The following is a 27,230-nucleotide window of genomic DNA, read 5'->3' as shown; positions in this document are numbered from 1 at the left end:
CCCACTCGCTGCTTGGGTTTCATTAGCACGGCAGATGCCATAGAACTTCTGTTTCCAAACGTAACCAGAGATGATGGCTTTCCAAATATTCTGTGCAAACAAAAAAGTACTCTACTGGTCAAAATTAGTCCTTTGGTGCTAATGTGAAACTAGAACAGAACAAGGCACACAGATTTGACAACTCTCCCCTTGAACATTACCAGAGGTATTTTATCACTGATCGAGTGCCAAAAACTCCTCCTTTCCTCAATGCCTCCTCTTCATCTGATCTTAGAAACAGCACGCTCCATGCAAAGACAGCTCTGTAGAATTATCCCACAGCGCCTCAAGGGAAGAAAACATTTGTTCCCTCCCTATACAAAGCAACATGCATAAAACATTCACAGAACAACCTGAATGGAGTAAATCCTGAGTAAGAAAGAAATTAAAGCCCATTAGCTATCCTCGTTAGCTGTCTGTGGACTTTTACATTTTTACAGCTCCTCCATTATTACCGATATCTCTGACACTATTCATGGATACATTAATGATGTCATGGATAAGGAAGGGAAATCCTAATTTAGTGGGCCATTAGTCCACATTTACCGATTTTTTAAAAACCTAGTAGTACGTTCATAGTCTTTTGAAGAATGAGACAGCTTCACCATGTCACCTCATTGCCAGTTTCTGGTCAGCAATAACATTATGCACTATCTTAGAATGAAGCATAAACCGTGAAGGACACAAACCCAATATTTTCAAAAAATACCAAAGCATTTTTTGGACACTGATTTATGAATGACTAAAGTTGAATGCCCCCCAAAAAATTCTACAGATGATTTGTAGATACGTATTAAAAATAAAAACACTATAATAAACTCACATAAACATCGATTCCTTGGATTAAAACGGACAGACAGACAATGTAAGTTCTCTGTAGGTCACATATGTACTGTAGAGCACAGCTCTCAAAGAACAGATAAAGAAAATCTATTAAGAAAACATATCTGCTTCACAATTTTTCAAATTCTCCTTTCACTGTGAAAGAGTGAATTAAAGTCCTCAGTCACAAAAATCACCACATACTGCTCAATAATGACAATGAGACAAATAAGTAAAAGACAAATGCAACATGAATAAGTGGAAAGGCCTTTTCAGAAAGGCTTCTAGAAGTGAGTCACAAATTTTCTCTCCAGAAGCATCCTTGATGGAGCTCTGAGCCTTGATTCAGCAAACACTTTCCTTTTCTTCCAGGAACACAAGAAAAAAATCTTCCACATTGCTACAAAGGAAACCAAATTAATGCACCAAGATACAAGCCAAGCAATATCTGGGATATAAAAAAAAGCAGAAAAAGCAGGCAGCACTGTACAGAGGATAAAATGAATCAAACAGCTGCAATAAAGTTTAAGCCTGGAATTTCAACATAAATTTATCAGTGTATTAATTCGGCTGGCTCCTTTGTAAGAAATGTGGTGGAAATTGTATTAACTAAAGATCAGGAAAAGGTTATTAAAAAAAAGCTCCAGATGTTGTAGGATGTGCTCTATCTACTACCTTGACAGCAAAAGATGTCAAGGCAAATACACATTATGCACAGTATTCCAAGGCAAATACACACTGCTGTTTGTCCGATAACTCCCTGTGCCCCCTAGCAGCTGAGCAGGCAATTTTTGTAAAAGCTTTTATTAAAACTGCATCTGCCCATTATTAAACTGATTAATGTCAGCTAATGGATGGGGGTCCCAGGCTGCCCACTCAAAAGCTGGAATGCAGCCAAAAGTCTCTGCATTATAAACAAATAAACCCAACACTTCACACACACTCTGTAGGAGGTCAATACAGACCATTCGGAAAGAGGAGCGTTACTGCCCTAAATCTTACTTCCAGATGATTTACTGGAATGTTAGGAGTACTTCTGCTCTGAACATATCAGGAAGCTTTACAGTAACAGCAGCCAAAGCACCAAAGCAAGGAGCCACACCGAACCAACTTTCAAGCACCAATGAAAAGAAAAACATGGAAGATCTCTTCAGAGGGATGAGCACGGAGGGAATGCTACAGCCTAAACACCAAACTTCAGATGTCCCAAAGATACCAGCAGCTGGTCTGGACTCCGTTTTATAGGGGAGTTTCAAATAAAAGGCATTAAACCAGAGCCAAATTTTTAAAGGGGTAATGTTCCAAGCTTTCATCAACTTCTGAAAGCATTTCTACTTCCATTAAAAGCTAAGGTTGCGGTATCAAATTCTGTAAATTGAAATCTACTTTACTATGATTCCTTTACAACAAATTCTAGTTTACCGCATCAACATCTGATTGCTGACTGGTCTCCGTTTCACTGACCTCCATGCTGACAGTCTCCAGACAACATAGCTGGAAGAATCATATTCAACACAGAACTACATCAACCTGCGGGTCTAAGCAACCTTTCTCAATTAACTGCCAAAATCAATTAAATCTGTAATACGTTTAAAATTCAGAATTTAATAAAACATTTTATTTGAAATCATGACAGTTTGCATTAATTATGCTACCATCATTTTATTCTATTTTGACTCAATTGTACATCATTATTCCTATACTTCTACCCTACTACCATTTTAGTCTGCAGTTACCCAAGTGTTCCGATTTGCAGTTCTGTCCTCTGATCTGCAGAGTTTGCTAGTCTAAATTTCCAAATCAGTGACTGGGAAATTAAAAGCTCAATCCCATCATTTGACAGACAAGTATAACGAAATACATACGATGCCCTAACAAGATTCCATTAAGAGGATTCAGAGCATAGAAAAGCAAGAACTGGGTCTTGCTCAGGGAAAAAAAACAAAACATTTAGCATCAAAAAAAGCCCCAGGGCATTTTCAGGTAGAAATGATCTATTTTATTAACACTGTGGGAAAAGTAACAGAATTCCTTAACTACACAACTGCAAGCCCACAGTAATACAGCTGTAGAAAGGTGGTGATGATAGAACTCAAGATTGATCAGAGCAGCTCCTGTTCACTCAATTAAAGCTCAGGACGGTTTCTCCAGTGAACCTGAATTATGGAGAACTGCAAATGACAGATTAAATTCTGCAGACCATCCTTCCTTCCTGGATCAGCAGCACTGCAGAAGACAAAAAGACACAATTCTATTCAAGAGTTTTATACAAAACATTATAAAGCCACTACTTCAGACTATGATTTATCCTGAAACATTGGAGGTGTTTCTATAAAACATTAAGCAGACTGATTTTTCTTTTTTTTTTTTTTATAAAAAGGAAGATCAAGGCCTTGAATTAAGTTCAAGCAATTAAAGATTTTATGTGAACGAGATGACTCCAGGTGAATTAATTTGTGTTTTTAAAAAAATGCAGTGTTTGTGCACAGAACTACTTAATAAGCTGCATTACAAATTATGGGAACCATAATCAAACATAAACACATTGATGAGAAGCTACCAGTATAGGATTGTACACTTCTTCCTATTCATCTTCAGGGAAAAACAGATTATAAAATTGTATTTTAATTTAGGTACATTATACTCATCTACTTCTGAGAATACACGTCAGTTTTTCCCCATCTTTGAAACCCCTTCAGCGCCTCATTGTTTTTGTTTTCTACTTTTGTCTCTACCTTTATGCATTCCTGCTTCCTTTTCTAACCCAGGATAATAGCTCTTCTATTTTACTGTCTGAACTGATTATCACTTCTCTCTCTTCCTGCCTGTTTGTTTTTATAATTGCCAATTTGGTCTGCTGCTCTGGCTTTTTTTCTTGCCACAGCACCATGCTTTTTTCTAGCAGGCAGACAAGAACTGCTTCCAGCTCCACAGTAGTTTGTGGGGTTTCTTTCAAACACTCTGTTAGTTTTACATCTAAAAACTAACAAAGAGCTGTTTCTATACCAAGAAAAAAATGGAAAGCATTTTGCTTTTCTGCTTTCAACGAGTTCTGGGCTGTAGCTTCCGGACTAACCTGCAGGTTATAACTTACTCCTCTCCAAAGACAATCTTTGTATTAAAGTTAGAAGAGGAAAATATGTGGCTGTGAGCAAACTGAAAGGCTAAGCAGTCCACAGACCACAAGATGGATACCAATGAGAAGGTTCAGAGCAGAAACCCCAAAAGTCACAGCTACACTGGAAATAAGGCAGAGGCACTCAGAGACTGCGATGAGAAAAAAAATTTACAGGTGCATTTAGAGAAACTGAACTAAAACAGTATGTTTGCCTCACTGTACTATGATGTAAACTTAAGTAAAGCAAAATTCGATTCTTTGCAAGTTTATGCATGGGTTTGCTTTCTGCTTCTCTCAGGGGACTCCAGCTCTGTCTTCCATGGCAGGCTCACCGCATGGCTCACTCCACAGGGAGGGCAGTTTCATAAATGCACTTCAGGAAATCCTATCAATGCAGCATGCAGTAGCCAGAAGAAGGTAACAAGCATCCCTCTCTGCTGTCCATCATGGCCTCTTCACACGGTGCTTGTCAACAACTAACCAGGGCTATACTGGCTCTAATTTAATATCTTTTTTAAAGAAGGAATTTAAAGGGAAGCAGTAGATGGCTCATATTTTCTTTCTCTTGCACACTAAAACATTAACAAGTGGTACTGAAAAGGAAAGCTCACCTTAGAGTGGGACTTTTTTACAGAAAACCCCTCATCTGTCAAGTCAAAGAGCGTATGGAGAACCAGCTAACAGATGAGCCTTCCCATTCCGTAGGTGTTTACCTAACCAGTCCCCAGTGATCTCTGACCAGTGTCTGCTCCCATTTACGGGAAGTGCGTGTGCTCAGAACACCATCTGTGGTGATTAATTCTGTCAATATTTGCAGCCATTCCTGAATAACAAGAAGATAACGATTCAGTTCAATAAAATGGAGAGTCTGATCAGAATACTTATGTATGGGTATTTTACTCTGAGTGGCTTAGAAAAGCAACTGTTTGTTGACAATCTGTATAGAACAGTTGTATTTTTTGAATGCCAGTAGCAACAAATGCAAGGTATATGCCTTGTCTGAAATCTGTCTGGTGGGAGCTGGAATGACACCAGGCAACACATTCTTACATTGCAGCTGCGCTTAACCGTATTAGAGTGCCTGCACTAGGAACAGTGAGAGGAGTAGAAACAGCTTGTCAGAGTGATGCTAATTGAGGAGATGCTGCCTGGGTCTCTGTGACTATGCTTAAGGGCAAAAAAGATGCATGTTTAGCAGAAAATCCAATATGCATTATTTCAGAACCAAATTCTGGTAGGTATACTGGGTATTTTAATTACACCCATTGTGAGAAGTAATCTAAAACATCGGGAAATGTTAGTTTTATTCCTGTGCTATAAGTTTTATTCTAAGTTCACTGTTTACTCCGATTAATGTTTAGAAATTGTGCCATGAAAGACATTTTGTTTAAGGAACTGCTGACTTGAGTTCAATATTGTAAATAACATGCACCTTTGTTAAGTGTGAGGAAAGTGATAAGCGATATAACTTGCTCTCTGTGTGTTGAAATGGTGCAGTTCTGCTTGGATTCTGTACAGACATTGTTATACTATGTTTGTCCCACCTGCCGTAATGATAAACAGTATGATTCAACCCATAACAAACATTTTTTTTTCTTACTACTTATTTCAATGAGATAAGGCTGAAATGTGCATCTTTAAATGTGAAACACACCAAACTGACTCTTTTGCTTGTTAAACGCTTTATGGCTTTTAAGTCAGTTAGAAATGGTATCCTCGGAACTGTCTGCTTAATAGTTGGGCAGATACATACAAGGAAGTGATATTTGGATGACAGGGAAGTTGGTACTCTCCCTTCATTTCTGACTTGCTGGCTGGCAGAAAGTACTTCCGTGTTTTAAATTTGTGTTGCTTGCTCTCAGAGTCATCCTGGCTTTTCGGAGAGTTCAGAGCTGCAACAGTTGCAGTTCTGAACAACAGTATAGTCTGTACTAGAGACTCTGACTAAATTATCTGCAAACTGATAATTATTTTAATTACCTTACATTTCAGTTCAGTAGGATTTCACAGAGCAGTGCTGTGTAGCCCAACAGCTTTATACCAGGGGTTATTCCAGGGCTGCTGCAGAGATGGGATTTTCTCCAGGTGTTTCTTACAAGGAGGAACAGCATCTCTAAGGACAGTACAAACAGTAAGATTGTTTTTACTGTGATGCATCATATCACAGTTACTTCATTTATGGTTAAACTTGAAGCCTTCCTCACTCCTTTTGCAAGGGACATAACCAGGACTAAATTCTGCTCATGCTTCCACCTGTTTATGAACAGCCTTCAGCCACTCCCAGCAGACTCATGAAGTGCCTGCTTTTGGGCTCAGCTATGACAGTTCAGGGGAATGGACATAATTCTGTCCTTCGCTTATATGCAGCAAGACTAGTGCTGTCTCCTTGTTAAAACAGCAGCTATTTCAATATGCATATTTATATGATTTGTGATACGCTGCTGTCTTGGACAGAGCCATTTGAAAATGGTCTGTGTGTTAAAGTAGAAATTGAGCTTAAAGCAGAACAAAGTGGAGAATTACTGCTTCAGAATTAAGCTTTTGTTCAAATGTAAATAAGACTCAAGTATTTTAAAAACATAAATAATATATGTGAAAAAAATCTGGTTTTTAAATCAGATTTTTTTTTGAACAAATTATCACACAACTAAAAGTTTAATGAGATTAAGGAGGTATTGGAAAGCTAAGCAAGTGGATTCTGATCCAGTTTTCACAGTAGGACTTCCCAGTGTGTATTTTATGTATGCTTGTAGCAAGCAGAGGTGTGTATGAGTAGTGATACCTGCTTTGGGGGTGTGTGCGTGTTTGTATTTTTCTCAAGAGGTGGTGGTGGTAAGGAAGTCCGTTCTGTTTGCTCGAGACAGTCTCTTACCTCCTTATGAACTTGTAGCCAATTAATTTCTACCACACCAAGACTTAGTGGAAGAAAAAAAGCAAGAGCACTGCCTTTTCTCTAAGTATCTCTAGTTCATAAATCACTACATATCAATGTATAAAGCTACCCTTACCTTTTAAAAAGAAAACAAAAAAAAAAAATTAGTTGACTTCTTATCTGTGTCAGTACCTGATTCAATGCATCTTTAGCACATATTCAGAAATTAAAGAACTTGAGCACACTCCCCACCCATCCACTTTTTCTGAAGAGAATGATTTGAAAAGGAAGCAAGATAATGTCTGGAAAAGACAGCTACATCATTCCCACAAAGCGGAACACTGCCATAAATGATTTTTGTGTAACTACTGTCCCATGAGTCTCAGAAAAATACTAAGCCTTTTAAATGGTCAAAAGATCATTTATCAAATATGTTTGACTAAGTTTTGAATGCTCTTCTGTATCACATATGATATCACAAGACTTACCTGAAGGATTTATTTCCCAGATACTTTTGTTTATATATATATATATATCAAGATATATATAGTATACTATGCTCCCCAAGGCTTGATATGCATAAGCAAAATTATTATACTTCTACAAGAGCAGAACAGGCAATTCCTATTATGAAAAATCAGAAGGTTTACTGTGACAGCAAAATTTGTTTTCATATCATAAAAAATCATAAAACATTTTGCTGATAAAACAAGATAAGTTAAATAGTATTTTGTACCAAGATTTAGTATTTCTACTCTCCAGCTTCACAGTAAATTAATAAACTGAAACAAAGGTAGCAATTTTGAATCCTTAATCTGACAGCAGTACCCTGAATCACCTCTTCAGCAATTAAATTCACAGTGCAACATACAACTCCTCCTCGAGGCCTCACAGTTTCCCCCTCAGTAATGCAGAAAATAATGCTGAAGCATGGGGAATCGCACTTCTATCTCTCAAATGCTAGGCTGGTGCTGAGGAATAGTTAACAATGTTCCTGGAAAGAGATAATCATTATACTCTCTAGCATCAGCACCAAGGAAAAAATGCCTCTTAAAAAGACATTTTAGAAAGAAGTTTGCTTTGTTCTTAGAAGGAGATCAGTCAGGAAAAAATGACTCAATGTTAATGGTGTCTCAAACACAGGAGATAAATTAAAGCATCTGAGTTCTACGAATGCAATACTTCAGCAGCAATGAGAACAGGACAAGGAATACTAACAGCCTCCCAGCTTTTACAAAACAAAGAAGCAATCAAGCTAAAGTAAAACAAATAACCCACAAGGCCTAGTTCCTTAGTCTCAACCTAAAGCCTTAATCAGACCACCACACCTCTTGCAACAGGAATAAATATTTGAGTATCACACCAAGGAGCCAGGATATCTCACTGAAGTGCTTGGCTTGCCTCACTGGATAACGCTGCTATTTAAGTTTCATGGAACCGTACAGCCCACATTCCCCTCATGTTACTGATGAAGGAGAAAAATCCCAGGCATTTGGATTCTCCTGATAAGTTACTGTTTGTTTTCAAGAAATTAATTTTTTCCTCCGTAAAAAGTGCCATTTTCTTAGATATGAAACCTAACCAGATATTCCAGTCTGTGTTTTCCCACTTTATTACAACATAAAGATCTTTTCAACAAAAGCTCATCCATTTCTTCCCCTCCTCCAAACGAATCTGTGACACCTTCTTCACCACACTTCACAGATCTCAAATCTCATCATCTACTGCTGAACATATTCCCCCAATAAATAAGTTATTAAACTAATTAGATTAATTCTAAATCAATTGAGAGTAAAACTTGTACCATTCATAAATCCAAGTGCTAACCTATATTTTTGTCCTACTAAATCCCAGTTTACAACAGTCAAAGCTCATAAGCCTGAAAAGAGATCTTATTAAATTAAATAATTAAAGAAAAACATCTATAACTTCTGCTAATGTAAGTAATGCAGTGCAGCAGCTACAATCTACAGGCAGTCAGGAAGCTCAGACAAAAAGCAGTAACTCAGGATAACACTGCCCATTTTACCACAGAAACACCTCGGAGGGGCCACGCAGGGCGAAAAACAGAAGACTGCCCTGCAAAGATTACCTTGAAGAATGCATTAGTACTGCAATATCACAGACTTCATCAGTTTGCAATCGCCTCTCATCTTAAAAAAAGCTACTCTGAGAAGTTCCTTATATACAATACTTAGTCTCAAGCATGTCAATGTATTTCACTGATCTGGTGAGACCTTTGCTCAGAAAATTAACAAATATTGGCAAAATTAAATAGCTAGGCAAGTACCTGGACTATTAAAACCTAACTAAAAGTAGATCTGAGGGGCACAAGGGAACCCATACTTGACTCTTCAGAACAGAATTGCTTTACCAGTTCTCATGAATGAACTTCCATGCAGTTTTCCTTTGGCTATTCATGAATTAGAACTTAGTTTTCAGAAAAAAACAACAATAAGACATGTTTCATTAAGATCCAGATAACTTTTATCATCTCTTATCAGCTACTGCACTTTTTTGTTTTGCTGTTTCATTAACTAGGGTCTTAACCCATAACCCTTCTTCCACCAAAGCATTTGACTTCTTTCCCAAATCTCACATCTGTGTTCTATCCAAAGACTTGTTATAAAATTCTACATAATCTTTTAAAAATTGGGCTCTTCCTAATCATTCCAGTAACTGCAGCTTTCATCCATTCTTTATCCATCTCATTTCTCAATTACAGTAACACCCTTCTGTCTGCTACTGAGAGATGATAATTTCACCCACATACATTTCTGAAGCACTCTCTCTCCTTCTCTTTGCACTCTTCTCTACTACACCAAACATGAGCCTCTAATCTCACTTTCAAGGGCACTGCTGGCTGATTACAGCTCTATTGCCTCATTATACCAAAGGATTCCCGTTTGCTTTTCATGAGGCTCCAACACTCCCGTATACATTTCAAGAAGTACTTATGCACACCCGTAAGCTGCTGATGTGCTGATCCCCTGCAAACACGACAAAGGCCCACCCCACTGCTACCCTTTGCCTGCAAGGCTTGCTGAAAGGAAAGATAAGAGGCCTCGACTGAGATCACTGTCCATCATGCAGAACAAGATTTGGTTTTGCATAGCTCTGTCACTTGCCATGATGAGTGAATGACCCATTTTCTGCTGGAGCTGAAAGGGAACTGCAGTGGAGACAGTCTTCACACTCTGTGCAGAACACAGCACAATACAAGCCCGTTGGTGTCAAATAACCTAAATATTCCTCTAACTGTGAATAACTTCATATAAATGGGGAGGGGAGGAAATTGCAGGACAATTAAGACATCAAATACATAGCTAAAACAGGAGGAATTTACCCACTTATTATAGAAAGAAATAAGTGTTGGGCATCAGAAACATTACAGTTTCCGCTGGCAGAATATTCCTCCACTGCAGTGAAAGCCAACTGTATCATAGCACCGATGCTGCCTTGGGTTCATACATATCAATTACTGCCACACAGCCACAAGAAAAGCCTGTGCCACCTAGAGAAAATGCTTATTTGAAAACAATATTAGAAAAGCAAAATATTATTTACCATCTTCAAAAGCCATGAAGCATCTAGGGGACAAAACAAAGTGTACAAGCACACGGCCTTCAGGGAACCCCCTTCAATGACTCTGCCAACCAGAATTTACAAAGTGCCATTTTCACACCCACATGAGCTGGGCAGCCACCACAAGAAAGAATCCACCAATCAAATGCTGTTTTACCAAGGCAAATAAAGACCCAAAAGGCACACCCACCTTCATCCCCTTCACTCACATCTGGCTCCCTTGCGTATGCTGGCAGTATGACTGCCTCTTGACTCCCCAGTGTCACTGCTGTCATATCTCAGAAGTTCCTCGGTGCTTAAATAACTGTGACACACTCCAAACTCCAAGTGGATGTCATTGCACTGCACAATGCGAAAAAATATTGCTTGCTTCATATGAAAACTACAAAAAAGTATGTTGTGCTATTTCTTGTGCACCAGCCAATAAGAAATGATTTGCAGCGTACCAGCCTCCCAAAAAAAAGGAGTAAGCATTACAGTTTACTTGCCCAAGGCCACACAAAAGTTCCACAGTAAAGCCCAGGAAAATTTCACATCTTGCAATATTAGCTTTTTGGCTCATAGTAAGATTGCACTTCTTCTTTGAATGATGTAAAAGTAACAAAACTATGTACAAACCACAATTCCAGAAAGTAGTTTTAGCAGTCTAATGCCCTTGTTAATGTAAATGACAAAGCAGAAGGAGAGCTCTGACTACAGGAAGTATCAATGAAAAGCTATTAATGGATCTCACACATGTAACTATTTCAAATGTCAATACTATTGAAATTAACAGAAAAATAAGTACACTTGAAATTAAACCTTTTCTTGTTCCTGTCACCTAGGGGAAATACAATACAATACTGCTGCCACTCTCCTCGTATAATACAACTTGGAGGGAGAAAAAACAGCAACCCGGACTAACAAATTCATTGTAGCTAATTCCATAAACAAAGTCATCATAGAAGGCCAGCATCTTAACAACAGCCATAAGGTTTTCATTAGTATAGTATTGGTTTTGTTTCCTTCTCCTCCCATCCAACTGAAGCACTGACAAGCATCCGAAGATGAACCTCCACACATTCTGCCAAGACAGCATTGGGACTGGGGTACGTAACCTCACTAGGGGCAAAGTGAAACAGTCTGATCGGAATTTCAGCTTTCACTGGACAATCTGTTCACCAGCACAAGGAAAAAGCTGAACATATCTGGACTTTAGGGAATTCTTTTTTGACCAAAAAGAATTCAAGCTGCTGAAAAACTATGCACATTTGCTATGAACAAATGAAAATTTAATCTGTAATGTGTTCAAGAACTCCCCCTCCATAAAAAAACAAAACAAAACAAAACAAAACAAAACTCAACTCCAGCCCCCACCCTCCCTGTTACTCAATCGTTGGCTTTACCAAGCACGTTAAAAACTGGTCTGCAAATGTAAGGACTGAATATTTCACTACTGCATTAATAACAACAGATGGTCTTATACAGATCACTCCAGTACAAGAACTAATTTAAATACACAATGAACTTTCAGACATTTTGGACTTGTATTGGTAGGTCTATAGCACCAGTGACAATGCTACACAAGCACTAACGCAAACCTTCTGTCCTTCAGTGCTTTTCAACTCGAACTGTTGAAAGCACAAATCACACCTAGTCGAATGCTCCTCACCCAAACAGAAACCAGAACATATTGACAACAGGCTTTTCTCTGCTCATGCTTTTCTCCATCCCAAGTTCTGATGGAGTTGCCATTCCAAACGATCACTATTTTGACAGACACACTCTTTAAAGAAATCCTCTGCTTGGGTGAGATAAAAAACCTCACAATCTCAACTAGCCTTCTGCAATTCTCACTGAGGAAACCAAGCCACCAGCTGTAGCATTCAGAATCTTGACACAGGCAGCTCGGATTTTGTTTTAAGAATAAGGATACCACATACATTTTTAAATGCTGAAATTTTTTTCTCAGCATTCAGCATTTCCAGGTTACTAAAGTCCCATTTGTGCTTGTACAAACTTCCTTGAAGAGCATACACATTTCCAAGTACATCCACAAGTGCGGCCATAAATAAAAATGGATGCTATTTTAACAGATGAAGTGATAAACAGCTCTCAAAACTGAAAAAAACACTTTCTAAACAGATACTCAAGGGCACAAACACGTACGCATTCTTAAATTAAATTATATTCCACATCAAAACCAAACTGATAAAGTCTCAAGACAATGACTCAGCCCTTCCTGGAAAAAACTGTGAAAAGGTCAGATGTTTACAGACCAGACAACTGCCGGAAAAATACACACAAACATTACTTCTAACTAAAACTCAATGCACTTGTTTTCATTTTGGAGCCTGAGGTAAGGACATGTTCAATAATCTAGTACTCAATCCTTACAGAATTTTCTCTGTGGATTTCAGAGCTCTTCACAAGAATAAGCACAGCACTCCTGTGAAGGACTGTCACCTCTCAGAGGTCGAGCACTTTATCCAGCACCTTACCCATAACAGAGGAAATAACGTGGCCATTCCATGCCTCTGGAAAACTCTGTGAATCTGCACTTCAGCCACGAGACACACACCTTGCACACATCTGCAAGAGCACTGAGTGAAAAGAGAATTTATACAGAGCTTTGCTTGTAATCTCTGCATTAAGTCGAAGGAGAAATCTGCGAGGAAAAATCCAGATTTTACCTCACAAACACCTACACATGAATACTGCATTTACCACAGTATATGCTAGCACGCTGGAAAAGAAGTTTGTGGAAGATTAAAGCAAAAACACTGAAGAATCTCCACACAGGATATGGTTTGATATTTAGAACTACTTTCAATGTTGTTTGAACTGTTTAAAAAAAAAACAATTTACTAGCATTAAAAATGCTAGTGACTGTATAACCACAGAGTCATCGTAACCATAGAGAAAAGTTTCTCAGTTTCAAACCACTTTGAAAAAAACTTCTGTTCAGCTAAAACAAAAAAAAAAAACATTTTTTTTTCCAATCTAGTGAATTAAAAAAACCCAAGAAATTATTACAACAGAAATATGCTATGTAACACTTAGCTACTCTTTGAAGTGAATTTCTTCATATGTACATTCTGAGGGTGTTCTCTACATAATTAAACTCAGCAGCTTTTAAGATTAGACATCACCACACAATTTATCTGCTTCTACAAAAAGAGAATACATGATTTTAAAACAAGGAAGCAATGTCTGAAACAAACATCAACAGTATAAGAAAACTTTTAACAGCTTTTGAAAACCTAGTGATGCTAAACTAAAATTACTTAGTATTTTTGTAAATAAAACCTGGGTTAAACACAGAATTAATTTTGTTCAAGGAAAGATTAAAAAGAGCACATCACCAAGCATACTTTGATCTTTCTTTGGTCAAATGTGACCCATTTCTAAAATAGTATCCTACAATGCCAGTAGTTTCTTAATTATAAAAGCTGGTGTGCTTCCGGACCCACGGGGCTCACAGCAACAATATCATTAAATGTCTATAGTTGTTTGGTTGGTTTTTTTTTTAATATAAAATCTTAGCACAAAAGTCCTCAGCTAAGCTTCTGCTTTAAATATTTATCAAGAGGTGAGAAGCAGATGGCTAGACTGGTTTTACAGACTGAAAGTCTTCCGACATGGTATTCAAATGCTTTTTCTGCCAAGTGCTATTAAGGGGTTAAGGCATTTGAAAGACAGAATGTCAAAAACTGAAAAACATCCTTCTTGATTTTTTTTAAGAGACAGCACAAACTCTTTAATTAATTTCCAAGGAAGCCACTTCAGAGCGCCAATCACGGAGTTACACTTGCCTCCACTCATTATGCCAAGAACTCCATTATCAACCATCCTCCAGTCTCCAAAGCTCAGCAAGAGCCTTCAGCATCGAGGCAAACGCACCACACGTTCAATTTAACTGAACAAAAACCCAAGAGGACTAAAACCAGATACAATTTGTTAAATATTCTATGTTAATGTTATCTGTACACTTGATGTCCATCACAAAAAGAACTCCAGATATACAGAAACATACACACTGAGCAGATGCTAGAGCCGAGTAGATTCTTTAACATATCAGAATCCAGCATTTTTATTTGCAAGTATTTCAAGTTACTAAAAACCTCCAATTTTAGTTCCATTCATCTATTGTTGCCTTCGGTACTGCAATGTAGTTTGATAGAAGTCAGACTGGGCACCTTATTAACAAGCATGCAGGTACGTCCAGGACTTCAGTGTGCAAACCTCGGGTGACCAGAATCACAGAACCATGGAATGGTTTGGGCTGGAAGGGAGCCCAAAGCCCATCCAGTCCCACACCCTGCCATGGGCAGGGACACCTCCCACTGGACCAGGGGCTCAAAGCCCCATTCAACCTGGCCCTGAACCCCTCCAGGGATGGGGCAGCCACCACTGCTCTGGGCAACCTGGGCTAGGGCCTCCCTAGCCCCCACAGGAAAACATTTCTTTGTAATATCTAGGCAAAGTTAAGAAGACATTAAACACCTGATACAAACCCACCACATCTGCCTCAGGGAACCAGCAAAGCCTGCATACCTATTTGCAAGTGTTCTGAAAAACTCTCATCTAGATACCAGTCTTATTCCTGAAAAATTCCCCTTCATGACCAGAGGTGCAGGTACTAATGAGGAAGAGCTTTAGGCTGAACAGGTTCCCCAGAAACCCTGTGCCCGACAGTTCTCTGCAGCTGGGGACTGAACAGCGTGAGCTGCCAGGGCCCTACCACCATGAGTGAACTCAGTGTGGCCTGGACTGCCTTCCGAACCTGCACTGCTGCCAGAACAGAGGAGAAGTTACCACAGAACACAAACACATCCGATAGTTTATTTACTCCTTGGTCAGAGCCCTGTCTTTGAAGCTCCACAAATACTGTTTCCCTTGTGTTTTTAATCTAAGATAACTTTCAATGAATTTTATTTTCTAGCCAGTTTTTAACAAGTAATCTTTATTAGCCCAACACGAATTGTTAAAACAATTAAATATTCAATATCCTTCCCAAACAGCAAGAGAATCATGGAATATTTTTCCAACTAAGAAAACAACCTGCTTTATAACCCTAACAAATATTTTCTAAAGTGTGATTCAACAGGAAAAAAAAAAAAAAAACCAAAACATTTTAAAGGTACACTTCAATGTAAAAACTTGTATTGACACAGTCTAGTTGTATAGTTACAAACAGACCATTTTATGCATAAAGTCACCTCACTAGTGTAGAGTTACAGAAGTCTCCTGATATCAAGGAACAAATGCAGTAAATTTTGCTGAAATAAAAGAGTTGCAGTAAAACTTTTAGCTCAAAATGCTGGCATTGTTTCTTCAAACTAACACACAAGGATTAGTGACTTGGGGAAAAAAACATATAGTAGGTCTAGATAAAACACAGATAGTTTCATGACGCTGTGAATGAAATACTTATCATTTAAAAGAAGTGAGATCAAAATCTACCTTTTTGTATGTATTTCTTAAGCACATAAGGGGGATAAACGCTTTCTACAAAACCGAATAAAAGACAGACTACAAGAGCTTAACCGTTATTTACAAGCTAGACAAAATAAAATTAAGCACCCGCCAAAATGAACAGAATAAGCTCACACTGTTTTCTGAAGCGATCCATGGCGAAGTGCTTACAGGTCCAGTGCTCTGCTACAACGCAAACCCCGACTCTTCCAAACCACTGACCCACAACTCTCACACAAAGCGCAGGCAAGCAGGAGCTACGAAGACGTGTGCCAGTATAAACCGCGGCTCTCACCGACTCATCGCTGCTAATGTCACACCAGATTTACACCAAGGTTTGTTACAGCGGTGCTGTCGCCATTTCACAAGTGCATTTTACCCGAATTCTCATTCTGGCCAGGAACGCGAGTCAGGCACAAGATTCTGTACAAAGCACTAGAACAGCCCCCAACCCCTTTAAGCGGGGCTCCTCCGCGTCTTCGTGCTGCCGCCAGGCAGGACTGGCCCAGGCGCTTCGGGAGCGCCCCAGACACCCTCCGGACACCCCGGGGCCGCCTCCCTCGCCCCAGACAACACCGACAACGGCACCGAACGCGCCGCCGCGCCGGGCCCCGAGGAGGGCGCGGCCCCGCCCCGAGGCCGCACACAAAGGCCGGTACCGGGCGCGCCCCGCCCCCCGCCCCGAACAAAGCACCGCGGCCGCAGCGCGGGGCGCGCTCACCCACAGCTCCGTGCCCCAGCTCATGGCGGCGCCGGGGGAGGCGGCTCGGCTGAGATGGATCCGGGCGGCGGAGGGCACCGCGGAAAGGCGGCGGCGTGGAGGAAACGGCACCACTCCCAGCTCGGCTCCGCCTGCTGCGGGCGGGGTGGCGCGGAGCACCCTGGGAGCGGGAGGAGGGGGGAGCGGGCGGGGAGGGCGGCGCGGGGCAGCCTGGGAGGGGGCGGGGAGGGCGGCGCGGGGCAGCCTGGGAGCGGGCGAAGCGGGGAACGCGCGGGGTGGGCGGCGCGGAGTAGCGTGGGAGCGGGCGGGGAGGGTAGCAACGCGGGGCGCCGGGCAGGTGTCCGGTGACGAACGGCGAGGAAGGCGCGGCAGGAAGAGCCGTTTCAAGCCCGCCCCGGCGCAGGCTCCTCCGTCGTCGCCCTCAGGCTCCCGGTGCGAGGCTGCCAACGGGGAATGAGGCTGTGAACGCGCCTCGCGCCAAACGCCTCTCTGGAGCATCGATCGCTCGTTTTTCTTCTCCTTTTTACTTAAAAACGCCATTTCTATAGGCTGCAATAAATACTCCCTGAGAATTTTGCTGTCGAGTTCGTCGCATGTGACAAAAACGCTGAAATGCTCGCGTTCTCTCCTCCTGAGCGCTCGGTCTCGCTCTTTGGCGTCACGCTGGATTCGGGTTTGGCCCCGCTTTCCCCATGAAAGGAAAATGCCAGATCTTCATCTAGATGAAATTATTGCAATAGAATATCACTAATAGCGGAAGCTCTCAAATCGGCAGATGACAGAGCGACGGCGTCGTTTCTAGAGCAGAACGCTGACTGGAGGCTGCTCTGCGGGGGCTGCCTCAGCTCGGGGGGCACGTGGCACAGGACGGGGAACATGTGCAAGGCAGGACACGTGTTGAGGATTTGCGTGATGAAACAAATTATTAAAATGACGAATAAATATATATTTGAATTCACTCAAATAACAAGCCTTTCAGGATTAGGAAAAAAATGCTTTCCACTACGCTTCTATTGCCTTTTTACTTAGCTACCAGTTCACCACACTTCTTTATATGATCTTCAAAAAATGTGATCAGGATATAACAGGATCATAGAATCTTGGAATGGTTTGGGCTGGAAGAGACTCTAAAGCCCATCCGGTTCCAACACCTCCCACTGGCTCAGGGGCTCCGAGCCCCATCCAGCCTGGCCTCGAACCCCTCCAGGGATGGGGCAGCCACAGCTTCCCTCAGCAACCTGGGCCAGGGCCTCCCCACCCGCACAAGAGAACATTTCTCCCTAAGATCACATCTCAATCTCCTCTCTTTCATCTTAAAATATACTTAAGTAAAAAGTAAAAGAATTTGCTCACTCTATGTGCTTTTTAGTATGTCTCTTTAATTAATACCTATGTTATAACTTGCTACATATGTAATAATTATAGAAAGGGGGATTTCAAAGTCATTAATCATGCATTCCTCCATATTCTACTGTGTCCTAACCAAGGTTTATAAGTGCTTTAAAAATGCACCCAATGATCTGGGCACCTTTGGGTTTGGATGCCTGCTGCGGCACTTTTTTTTTTGTTAAGTGTAATTTTGAGAAACAAATGTACACTGAACTTTGAAACACGGGGGTGAGAATCATGATCATTTAAGTGAATTAGAAATTTGCTGCTGGCTTCAGGAGAGCCAGGATCTTTCACTTTCTGATCATTTCAGAAAAGCTCATCTTTCCAATTGTTTAGGCTTAGATATCCAAGAATGAACCCTAAAAATAACTTTTGAGTTAAAATGTTCAACTGTAGAAGCCCCAATGGGTTATTGAAAACTAATTACTGGAAAATGGATCCTAAATTCTTGATCTATGGATCCGGAAGCTTTGAAAATCAGGCATTTACTTAGCACTCAGATTTTAAATACTTGCTTTTCATTGAATGAAGCATACATCAAGAGAATTTCCAAGTGAAAAAAAATACAAATATAATATAAATATTTAGATTTGTTGATTGATACCTGAACCCTCAGGTTTTTACTTAACTCTAATTTAAGAATTAACTAATTACTCTCATTTCTGCAAAATGTGCAAGATAACTTCTCAACCTGTCGGGATTTGTTCTCAATTCAGAGCAATACAACAAAATGGAGTGTTTTATCATAATCTGTAGCCATTTTAAGAGAAGGAAACTGCAGCCTGTAGCATAGGTATGTAAACACAATATTCAGCTAATACCTACTAATACTTAAAAAGCTGCATTCTCACAAATGAGAGGTTATCCCAGGACAAACAGGATTCCTCCTTTCCACACTCTTCAAACATCATTACAAGCCCTAGGGCAAAGCAAGAGTCTGGAGCTGGGAGGTGTTGCAGAGATCCTGGGTAAATTCACAACCTCCAGGCCAAGGGGAGAGGCGGCTCTGAAATGCGGTGTAGACCAGGATCCGTGTTACCACAGCAGCCTCTGGGCTACACCTACCCCATCTGCACCATGAGGAGGAGCAAAAGCCATTAATGAACAGGCTTTGAGCAAGCCAGGACCAAACAGGAAACCATTGTTTCATTAGAGCACTACTGCAGTCTGGCTAATTATTCACATTTCAAGGTTAACAGTTAGGCCTGGGAAGTCAGGCTGATTATTAAAGCTGACCCAGCCTCATGTTCCTGCGTGGAAGCATGATGGTGAGCCATTCAGCTGTATCAGTGCATTCACAGTGAGCTCAGGCCTTGGACCGTCACTGTGCAATGCAGAGACACCCCTGGAGTGATTCAGAGGGACCAGCTCACAATTACCCAAGATGCTGCTGAGAGACATTGCTTCTGCAGGTAAGGGAAACAGACTGGGGAGAACTGGACAATGCATTGACACTGCAAGGAAATGGAAGAATGATTGCTTACAATATTCCTGGAAAGGCAGTAAGTATTTCTTAATCTAATCCGGACCTATTATCAAAACAAAACAAAACAAAACAAAACTGTAAGCTTTTAAAGTCTGTGTGATATATGTAAAAAACATTTTATGCAGTTTTCATACCACAGGATCCAAAAAAATTCAAGTGCAAAGCCTATTTCTTGGCAACAAATTTCAGTAGCTTTATTAGTGTTTTAATTGAAATATGGGCACAACTGTTTTCAAGATTGGTTTCTAATTTTTAGTTTCTTCTAAAAAACCTGTACTTCTTCCAAAACCAAAAGTATATGCATGTATCTGTACATATACACAGATGTGCATTTCACCTTCACTTTAAACTAAGAGCCGCTTCTTACCAGTTGAGAGATCATAGCTCATTACAACACTGAACTACAAAAGTAATTGGTTGTAAGTTAGTTAAAAGATAAAACTCACTTATCTATGTTGTGACAGAACCTAGAATCCATAAACAGTATATTAATTAAGACTATGTGATCAAATAAAACTTTAGATTATTAAAAATAAAGCAGAGGTCTCAGCAGCGTAGCACTCGCCACTTCAGCCAGACGAAAAGCCTGACACCAGCTGTCACTAGGCACTCTTCCTGCGTGAGCACACTTGTCCTTTCAGAGATTCCCATCTCTGTACCAAGCTGTGCTCACTTCCAGTTGAGCAGTTCATGTGTGAAATGACTAAGCTGTACGACAAGGGGAAGGATCTACTGCACCTCCACAGGAGATTGCAGGAAATGTTATAATTAATCATTTGGAATTTTGCCATTGTTTCCCTATCAGGGATTGCAACTGGCCCTAGGCCTAGAAGTAATTAAACAAATATTATCCTACAGGTTTTTGTTCTTCTAGCCACATCCTTAAAAACATTCCTCAGGGGTGAGGAGTCAATAAGTCTCACTGAAGGGACTGGAGTACATTAAAGACATATTTAAGTAATTTTTACAGGCAACAGAGGCTTCATGATAAATTGCATTGTTCTGGTGCCCTTGTACGCCATTAGAATTTTCTGGGAGATGATGACAACTTATTTTTAGCTTAGAAAACTTACTGTTATATTTAGCTGTTTTCTCCATCATTGACTAACATCATGCAAGGTTTAAAAGAAAACTGCCCAATTTCCTCTTTAGACTGAGTACACACCATTCCAGTTATTACAACAGTTATGTATTGTGTTAATTCTCTTTACTTCTCGACAGAATCTGTTTGGTTTTAAAAGTGTACCTAGGGATATTATATTGGCAGAACAACAATTTGCATGATTAATCTGGAGTGGCAGAAAGGCTGTCTGGCACTCCCTGTGGGCACACTTTCTAAAGAGCAAAGCAGCTCAGCTTTCCATTGCCACAAAAATCAGCAGGACCAAACAAATTAATTGCAAATATCTCCTTCTCAGTGTGAGCTGCCATTAATCCTTTTCTCTGCTAGCCAGCACTCTGTCATATTAAAATTGGATTTTTACTACACAAAGAAAATGAAGTGTTGCAAACCCCCTAGGTATTATCTCTTTTTGCTTCAAAACCAATAGAATTTAGCCCTCCCCTTACTTTACCCATGCATTCCCCCCATCATCAGCACTCTAAGTGCTCTAATTTTTCCACATATTAATGTGCATAACGTCTCCATGTAGAGAATGGGTAATGACAATTTTACAGCTCAGGAAATACTTTGAGACAAAGGAATAGGCATCTCGACACTTCTGCCTGTGCCAAGTTCTCCCCAGACTTCCTCCTCCTCCCAGAGGCCAGTGATTTCACCATCACCAACAGCACGCAGTCTGTAGCCGTGCATCGACTACAGGCTCGCTTCCAGGGGTCCCATTTCAACTATTGGTCAAAACAAACTTAAAGGAGAAGGTCTGGAGGAAACTGTATGAGTTGGACCACACCCCCTGTCCTCCAAGGCAGAAGGAAAACTGAGCTGAAGAGTGTAGCCTCAGCCCCTTCTTAGGGTGACGAATTCCAAATTTCCTCCCATGACTGAAATTTTGTGGGAAGAACTGTATCCTCCCACCCATCTTTTCCAGTTTCTACTGAAGTACATTTTATGCAGCAGAAGAAAGGTATGTTTCTTCTTTTTCTCTCGTCTCAGCAAGCAAAACAGAAAAGCATGACCAAGTGATCGGATAATGGAACTGAAAGGACACTGCTTAGACCAGCTATAAATAAGAGGAAAATGAGAACTTCCATCTGCTTTTATGAAACATCCCATGTTCACTCTTTCTGCCTGCACTGTAGCCAAGAGCACATCTTTCCAGGCCATATGGAGCAGAGAAAAAGCAGTGTCAATCAGCTTGCATTATTCTAGGTATAAACAGGCTTTTATTTCACAGGAATTTGCTTTCTTCCAGTGAAGCAGGACTATCACATGATAGCATAGCATTTCCTTTTGGTAACATACAACTCTATCCCAAGCTGGAGGCTAGAAAATTACAAAATGCCAAAGAACACCCATAAAGCATGATCTCAAAATATGATTTTCTGTTCTTTTAATGCTTGCATTACCTGCTTGAACACTATAAATCCATTTGTTTTCATTGCACATACTTTCAGAATTATATCAAAACATAACCATAAGTGCCAGGCATTTGCTTTCCGATTTCTCCTAACCCACAGCTTGTCCATCCTCCCGCCAATTCGTTCTGTGCACTTTTCCTTATGTTAAAGGAAAATGAGCTGTATTAATATGCAAAGTTAGATATAGCTATGGTAAATGCCGATAATCACATTTTTTCCTTGCCATATTATCTATAGGTATAAGAGTATTCATTTTGAGATAATAACCAAAGACTTGAATAGTAACAGCTGTCTGCATTGATCGACCCCCTTGCAGCTTTCATGCAGTGTACAGATTGATATGTTTTATTGATACCGAAAGATGGAGAGTCTGCCATAACACTAATTCAAGCTGTAGAAAAACAAATGGTGGATGATTGTGTAGCTAAGCAGCACCCACATTCAGACCTACTGAAATATTTTACTATCATCTGAGTTATGTAAAGGAATTTTAATTTAAAACTGCTTCATTCACTGTTACCATCGACTATAAACAAGATTTACAGTAGTTCCAGCACATCCAGCTGAAACGCATTCCCTGCTCTTGACAGCCACCCGCTGGCGAGCAAAGAACAAGCAGGACAACAGAACACCGACCTGATTCCGCTAGCATCAACCTGATCCTGTGTCATTGAATAAGCCATGCGGAACGTTAATTTGAATTGGAGAAGGCCAGCGATCTCTTGATTGTCCTACCTTCCGCACCACTGCAGGTCTTGACTCCTTGCCTTTAAAGGATTTCATTCCAGCGGTCACTGGTTTAGTTTCACATTTCCCTCCCTTCTCATTTGAAATCGCCGTGGCTCCTCCGTGTCTTATAAGAAAGCTGATGCCCACATTGCACACCACCAAATTTAACGGGTGCATTAAACTATCAAAGGATCACAATCTGGAAGGAAACTCCAGTAATTCACAGACCAAACAAAACTCTCTCCCTTTCACTATTAATCATTTTAAAAGAACAAGAATCAGCAAATAAATCAATAGGAATGTGAACACAGAGTGCCGTCCATAAAATATATATCCCACTAAGCAAATCCATTGCCTTTCTATGTCTCCCTCTTGCATTAATAAAGATAGCTCCATTTATCATTCCTATTTGTTCCAAGTGATATTCTGATCAGAGACAAACTGCAGAAACTTTCAAGTAATCCCAAAGAAACAAAACCAGTAATATATCAATCCCTTGTTTTTATTTTTGTGACATTACTTTTTTCTACTTAATTAAATCTAAAGACTAACGCCTACTCTTTGGACTTAAAAAGCAGACCAAATCTCACAGGCAGTCAGCTGAATCCCAGCAAGAGCCTTCCCTCCACATCCTTTTGTCTTTGCTTGTTCTTCCCTTTGAGGCAAGGTGAGATGCAAAGGAAAGAACACATGATTTCTTCAGACTGTTCTCTTCCCTCCCTAACACACCTTCCAGTAGCCAGGGCTTTTCCCTTTGGATCTACCACTACCATGCGTGCTCTCCTTATGTCCAGATCTCCTCAGCTGATGAACTTTTCAACATTAAATACACAGAACATGAAGGTTGAGTTGTGTTGCTGCTACCTTTGTGTCTTTACTAGCGAGCCCACAAAAAAAAGTCACTAATTCCTATGACACTCCCCCCTTTTTCTTTCCCCCCACGCTTAAAAAGCAGCACCATTTTCAGCACCAAGATAAAAAATCCTGACTGAATGTGAGGACTAACCTGCACCTCTGGGTGGGAACATACATACCACTGGGGCAGATCACAGAAATATATCTAATGGATACATATGAAAAATATACATCAGCGTTCAGAAGCTTTATTCTGTGTTCATAGAAAAGAAACTTCTGCCATTATAACAAACAATACCATTTTAGGGCAACATTCAATTCTCCATCTCCTTTTCACATCATTATAGCAAAAAAAATAGTTAAGGCAATGGATGAAATGATCTCTCCCTCCAAGCCTGTCTGCTACTACTGTTCTTCCCGCAGGACTGTGTGATTCAAGCCCTGGATGACTTTCATCTATGAAGGGAAGACAGTTCATTTTCCTGAGAGAAGAGTTTGAGGGGCGATTTTGCCTCAGAACACCAGCTAACACTTAAAAGAGGTAAACCAACATTTATTTCCACACTTTGAAAAAGATAACTCATCACCAACAGTGACAGTTTAGCCCTGTTTTCACATCCTGCAGACAGAATAAATACCTTTTTCACATTCAAAAAATGGCCCCTTTCATCTTAAAAATACAATATATTGAGGCAAACTAATTTAATTTGCTTATAAAGCTTCAGTTTTCTTTAAATTTTATTTAGAACTGTACTTTTAATTAAAACAATTTTGTAAGCATCTCAAAAGCTGTAGAACTTCCGTAGGAATGAAAACACGATTGCTTCCAGTGGTTTCATGTTACAAAACATTACAACATATTGAAAACAAGAAAAAAAAAGTTATTCATAATTGAATGGTACCAATTTTAGCTGCATACAACTTAATCGGCAATCCCAGACAATTAAATTACCACAGGCATAGAACATGTAACACATGGACGATGGAACCAAGTGCATATTTAAGGAGCAACTGTCTGTATTTACAAGTTTAGAATTTTATGTGGCTGCAAAATCGTTGTCCATGCCTGACAAGCTGCACCAGTTAACTGCTCACATTACAGTAGGAAGAAAAAATACCTTTGTTGCTCATACTTCTCCTTCACCATACAGGTTTTCTAACATTTTTAGATGTGAAGTCTCCTTTACTGCAGGCTACGATAGTGCAGTCTTTCTGACCTTTTGCATTACTAATGCTGCCGCTGCCCTGATAAATGTAGTTCTCTTCCATGGGTCACACTACTAATGGAGAAAAAGTTGTACCTGAAACAAAAAAGATACTGAATTTGATTTCTAATTCAGCTGTGGTTTTTCATTCTGTAGGTGACAGAATGAAGCTTGAAGACCACATTAATGAAACCCAGTCCTGACCCACAACCAGCAATCCCCAGCTCTGTGCTATTGCAAACAAGTGCTTTCCTCTTGGACAGTGACTTTTATAACAAGTCTGCCTGTTTCCTCAGATACTTGCTCTCAAGATGAGTCACTCTTCCATGAAGTCTGCCATGAAGATAACATCTTCCTCCTCTACATAGCACATCACCTTTTAGTGCTGCAGCATGTGAAAATGTTAACTTCAAAGCACAGCATGGACCGTTCGAATACCAACATCATTACACTGGGCAGCGTAACACTGCCTACACCTAATTAATGCTTGTACAACGCTTTGAAGATACAAAAGTTATGATTACTGACTAATAACAGTATTGAACTAATACAAAAGCTGGGCTAATTCCTACTGAAACGAGTGTGGAAACCATTTAGAGTTCCATCACACCACACCACCACTCCAACAAACTCCTGTGTAGGGGTGGAGGGGAATGGGAGAAGTCAAGTCCAGACCTTGCTATGGTGACTCTCCTGCCTCTGACACAAAGGAAAGCGGAGATCAGTGCTTCTGGTTTAATACCCATGACTTCTTTTGAAACAAGATAAAAAGCATCCCTGAAGTATCAAAAAAATTAACCACATGAACGTTCAGCCTTATTATTAAACATAATCTTCACAGAATTCATTATGCCTTTTATAAAGCTTCATGCCAGGTACGTACAGTGTAGTACCTCATCACAACTTAGAGAAAAGGAAAGAGGTTGTAGCGAGTATTGTCAATCCTTTCTTGAGTGCTGTGGAATAGACATCTTCATGCTGTATTCTTGTAATTAACGTGACAGTAAGTCACAGCCACAAGGAATTAAAATCTAATATCCCCTTCTCCAGCATATGCAACAGCATCTTCTGCTACGTATTTCTACCCTAGGTTGTTCAAGTTTATGCTAGACTCACCCCTGCAGGAAGCCCCATCCTTATGGGATATAAGAGTATGAATGACTGATGTGTGGGATCTGGTGAATCCAACTCGATTCATCATCCCATCATTGCTCCCCAGGTATCGGCTCAGTTGCCCTCTAGCACAGTACGACAGAAAAGAACTGCCTCCAATTCAGGCATTCACTGGATCTGTTTCTTTCCAGGAATGCACAGCTCTACCGTACCTGTTGCCCCACATACCCAAGAACTGGGATAACTATTTCCAATGCCATTATTACATTTTCAGAATTACTCATTTCTATAGCTACGTTTGCATGGAATCAAAACCACTCATTTCAATCAGGAAAAAAAATTTACATTAAGCACGAACATCTTTTGGAATGGAACCCCTTGATCCCAGCTGCCACCAAACCTTACCTGGTCTGCACTAAGCCTCATGGACACTCCTTTTCATTAGGGGGCTACACCTGGCATACCGTCATCACAGACGGCACACTCACCGAGTAGACTCTTACCAAGTCCAAGGGACAAAAGAGCAAGACCGTCTCATTCAACTGTAAGCGAAATCCATCTTGCCACTGGCCAGCAGGCCACTCATGTGCTTCCGCTCTGTAAGCTGCACAGTAAAACGTTTTCATCTTAAACAGATTAGCAGTGCAGTGCCAAACAGTAAATTTAACTACAGCATTCTTAAACCTTCATGTTGCACTCCTCCTTCCACACCACTTCGTGCAAGGCTTACCCAAAATTGCAATCCAGCACTGGGAGGCTAACACGAGGTGTACATTTCAGAATAAGGGTTTTGCCCTTCCACAACAATCATTTACTCACTTTGTGCCCTTGACTTGGTGCCGTTTCAACATTAAGGAAGGATCACCGCAGGCATTGTTACAGAGTCCTCCCTAATGGGGTGCTTTTACAAAACCTAAAGAGTGCCATTTATCATTGTGGCTTTCCATTCCTGCAGAAAATTCTTCCCAGTGTTTCAATACCAGACAACTAGCCGTATTTAAGTAGTGAATTTCAAGTATCTTTTTAAGTATTTGGATGTTCAGAATCCTTCAGACACTTACTTTAAAAGTACCTCAGTGCAGTAAATACAACTATATTCATTATCCACAATGTCATGCAGACAGACTTTATTGAAGTAACAGAAAAGTAAAGTTTTGCAAGAAAGTCACTTAGTGAGAGCACTCAGACTGTCAGAATAGCTATGGGAAACCCACAGATAATCAACTCAGTATTTATGAAACAGACACAGTCTTACATGTTTCTTCTGAGACAAAGGAACAACACAGTTCACTAAGCAA

General features: G+C 40.3%; 1 protein-coding gene and 2 long non-coding RNA genes across 6 annotated transcripts in view; 1 reads left to right on the top strand and 2 right to left on the bottom strand.

Moving 5' to 3' along the window:
* The window catches only part of FNBP1L (formin binding protein 1 like), a 45,861-nt gene extending 29,088 nt beyond the window's left edge, over positions 1-16,773 (bottom strand). For 3 of the 4 annotated variants that reach the window (XM_054073330.1, XM_054073331.1, XM_054073333.1), the window contains exon 1: positions 16,615-16,773. In XM_054073330.1, coding sequence (XP_053929305.1) covers positions 16,615-16,638 — 24 coding nt within the window. In that variant the 5' untranslated portion in view covers positions 16,639-16,773. Of the gene's footprint in view, positions 1-16,272; positions 16,492-16,614 lie in introns of those variants that run through there. The other variant, XM_054073332.1, reaches the window with a different exon arrangement.
* On the bottom strand, positions 99-16,182 carry LOC128852919 (uncharacterized). The gene is made up of 4 exons (XR_008451047.1): positions 16,029-16,182; positions 5,960-6,092; positions 4,591-4,802; positions 99-3,087 (listed from the first exon to the last, which is right to left on the bottom strand). It is a non-coding gene; the product is annotated as an uncharacterized LOC128852919 (long non-coding RNA).
* A 2,449-nt stretch (positions 16,774-19,222) lies between the features above and the next one.
* Positions 19,223-27,053, top strand: LOC128852842 (uncharacterized). The gene is made up of 3 exons (XR_008450919.1): positions 19,223-19,418; positions 24,038-24,155; positions 24,976-27,053. It is a non-coding gene; the product is annotated as an uncharacterized LOC128852842 (long non-coding RNA).
* The last annotated feature ends 177 nt before the right edge of the window (positions 27,054-27,230 follow it).

This window comes from Cuculus canorus, chromosome 8, assembly GCF_017976375.1.
Source record: "Cuculus canorus isolate bCucCan1 chromosome 8, bCucCan1.pri, whole genome shotgun sequence".
Lineage (NCBI taxonomy): Eukaryota > Metazoa > Chordata > Aves > Cuculiformes > Cuculidae > Cuculus > Cuculus canorus.
Note: the sequence above shows the minus strand (reverse complement) of the source record. Positions and strands in the feature narration are given on the sequence as shown.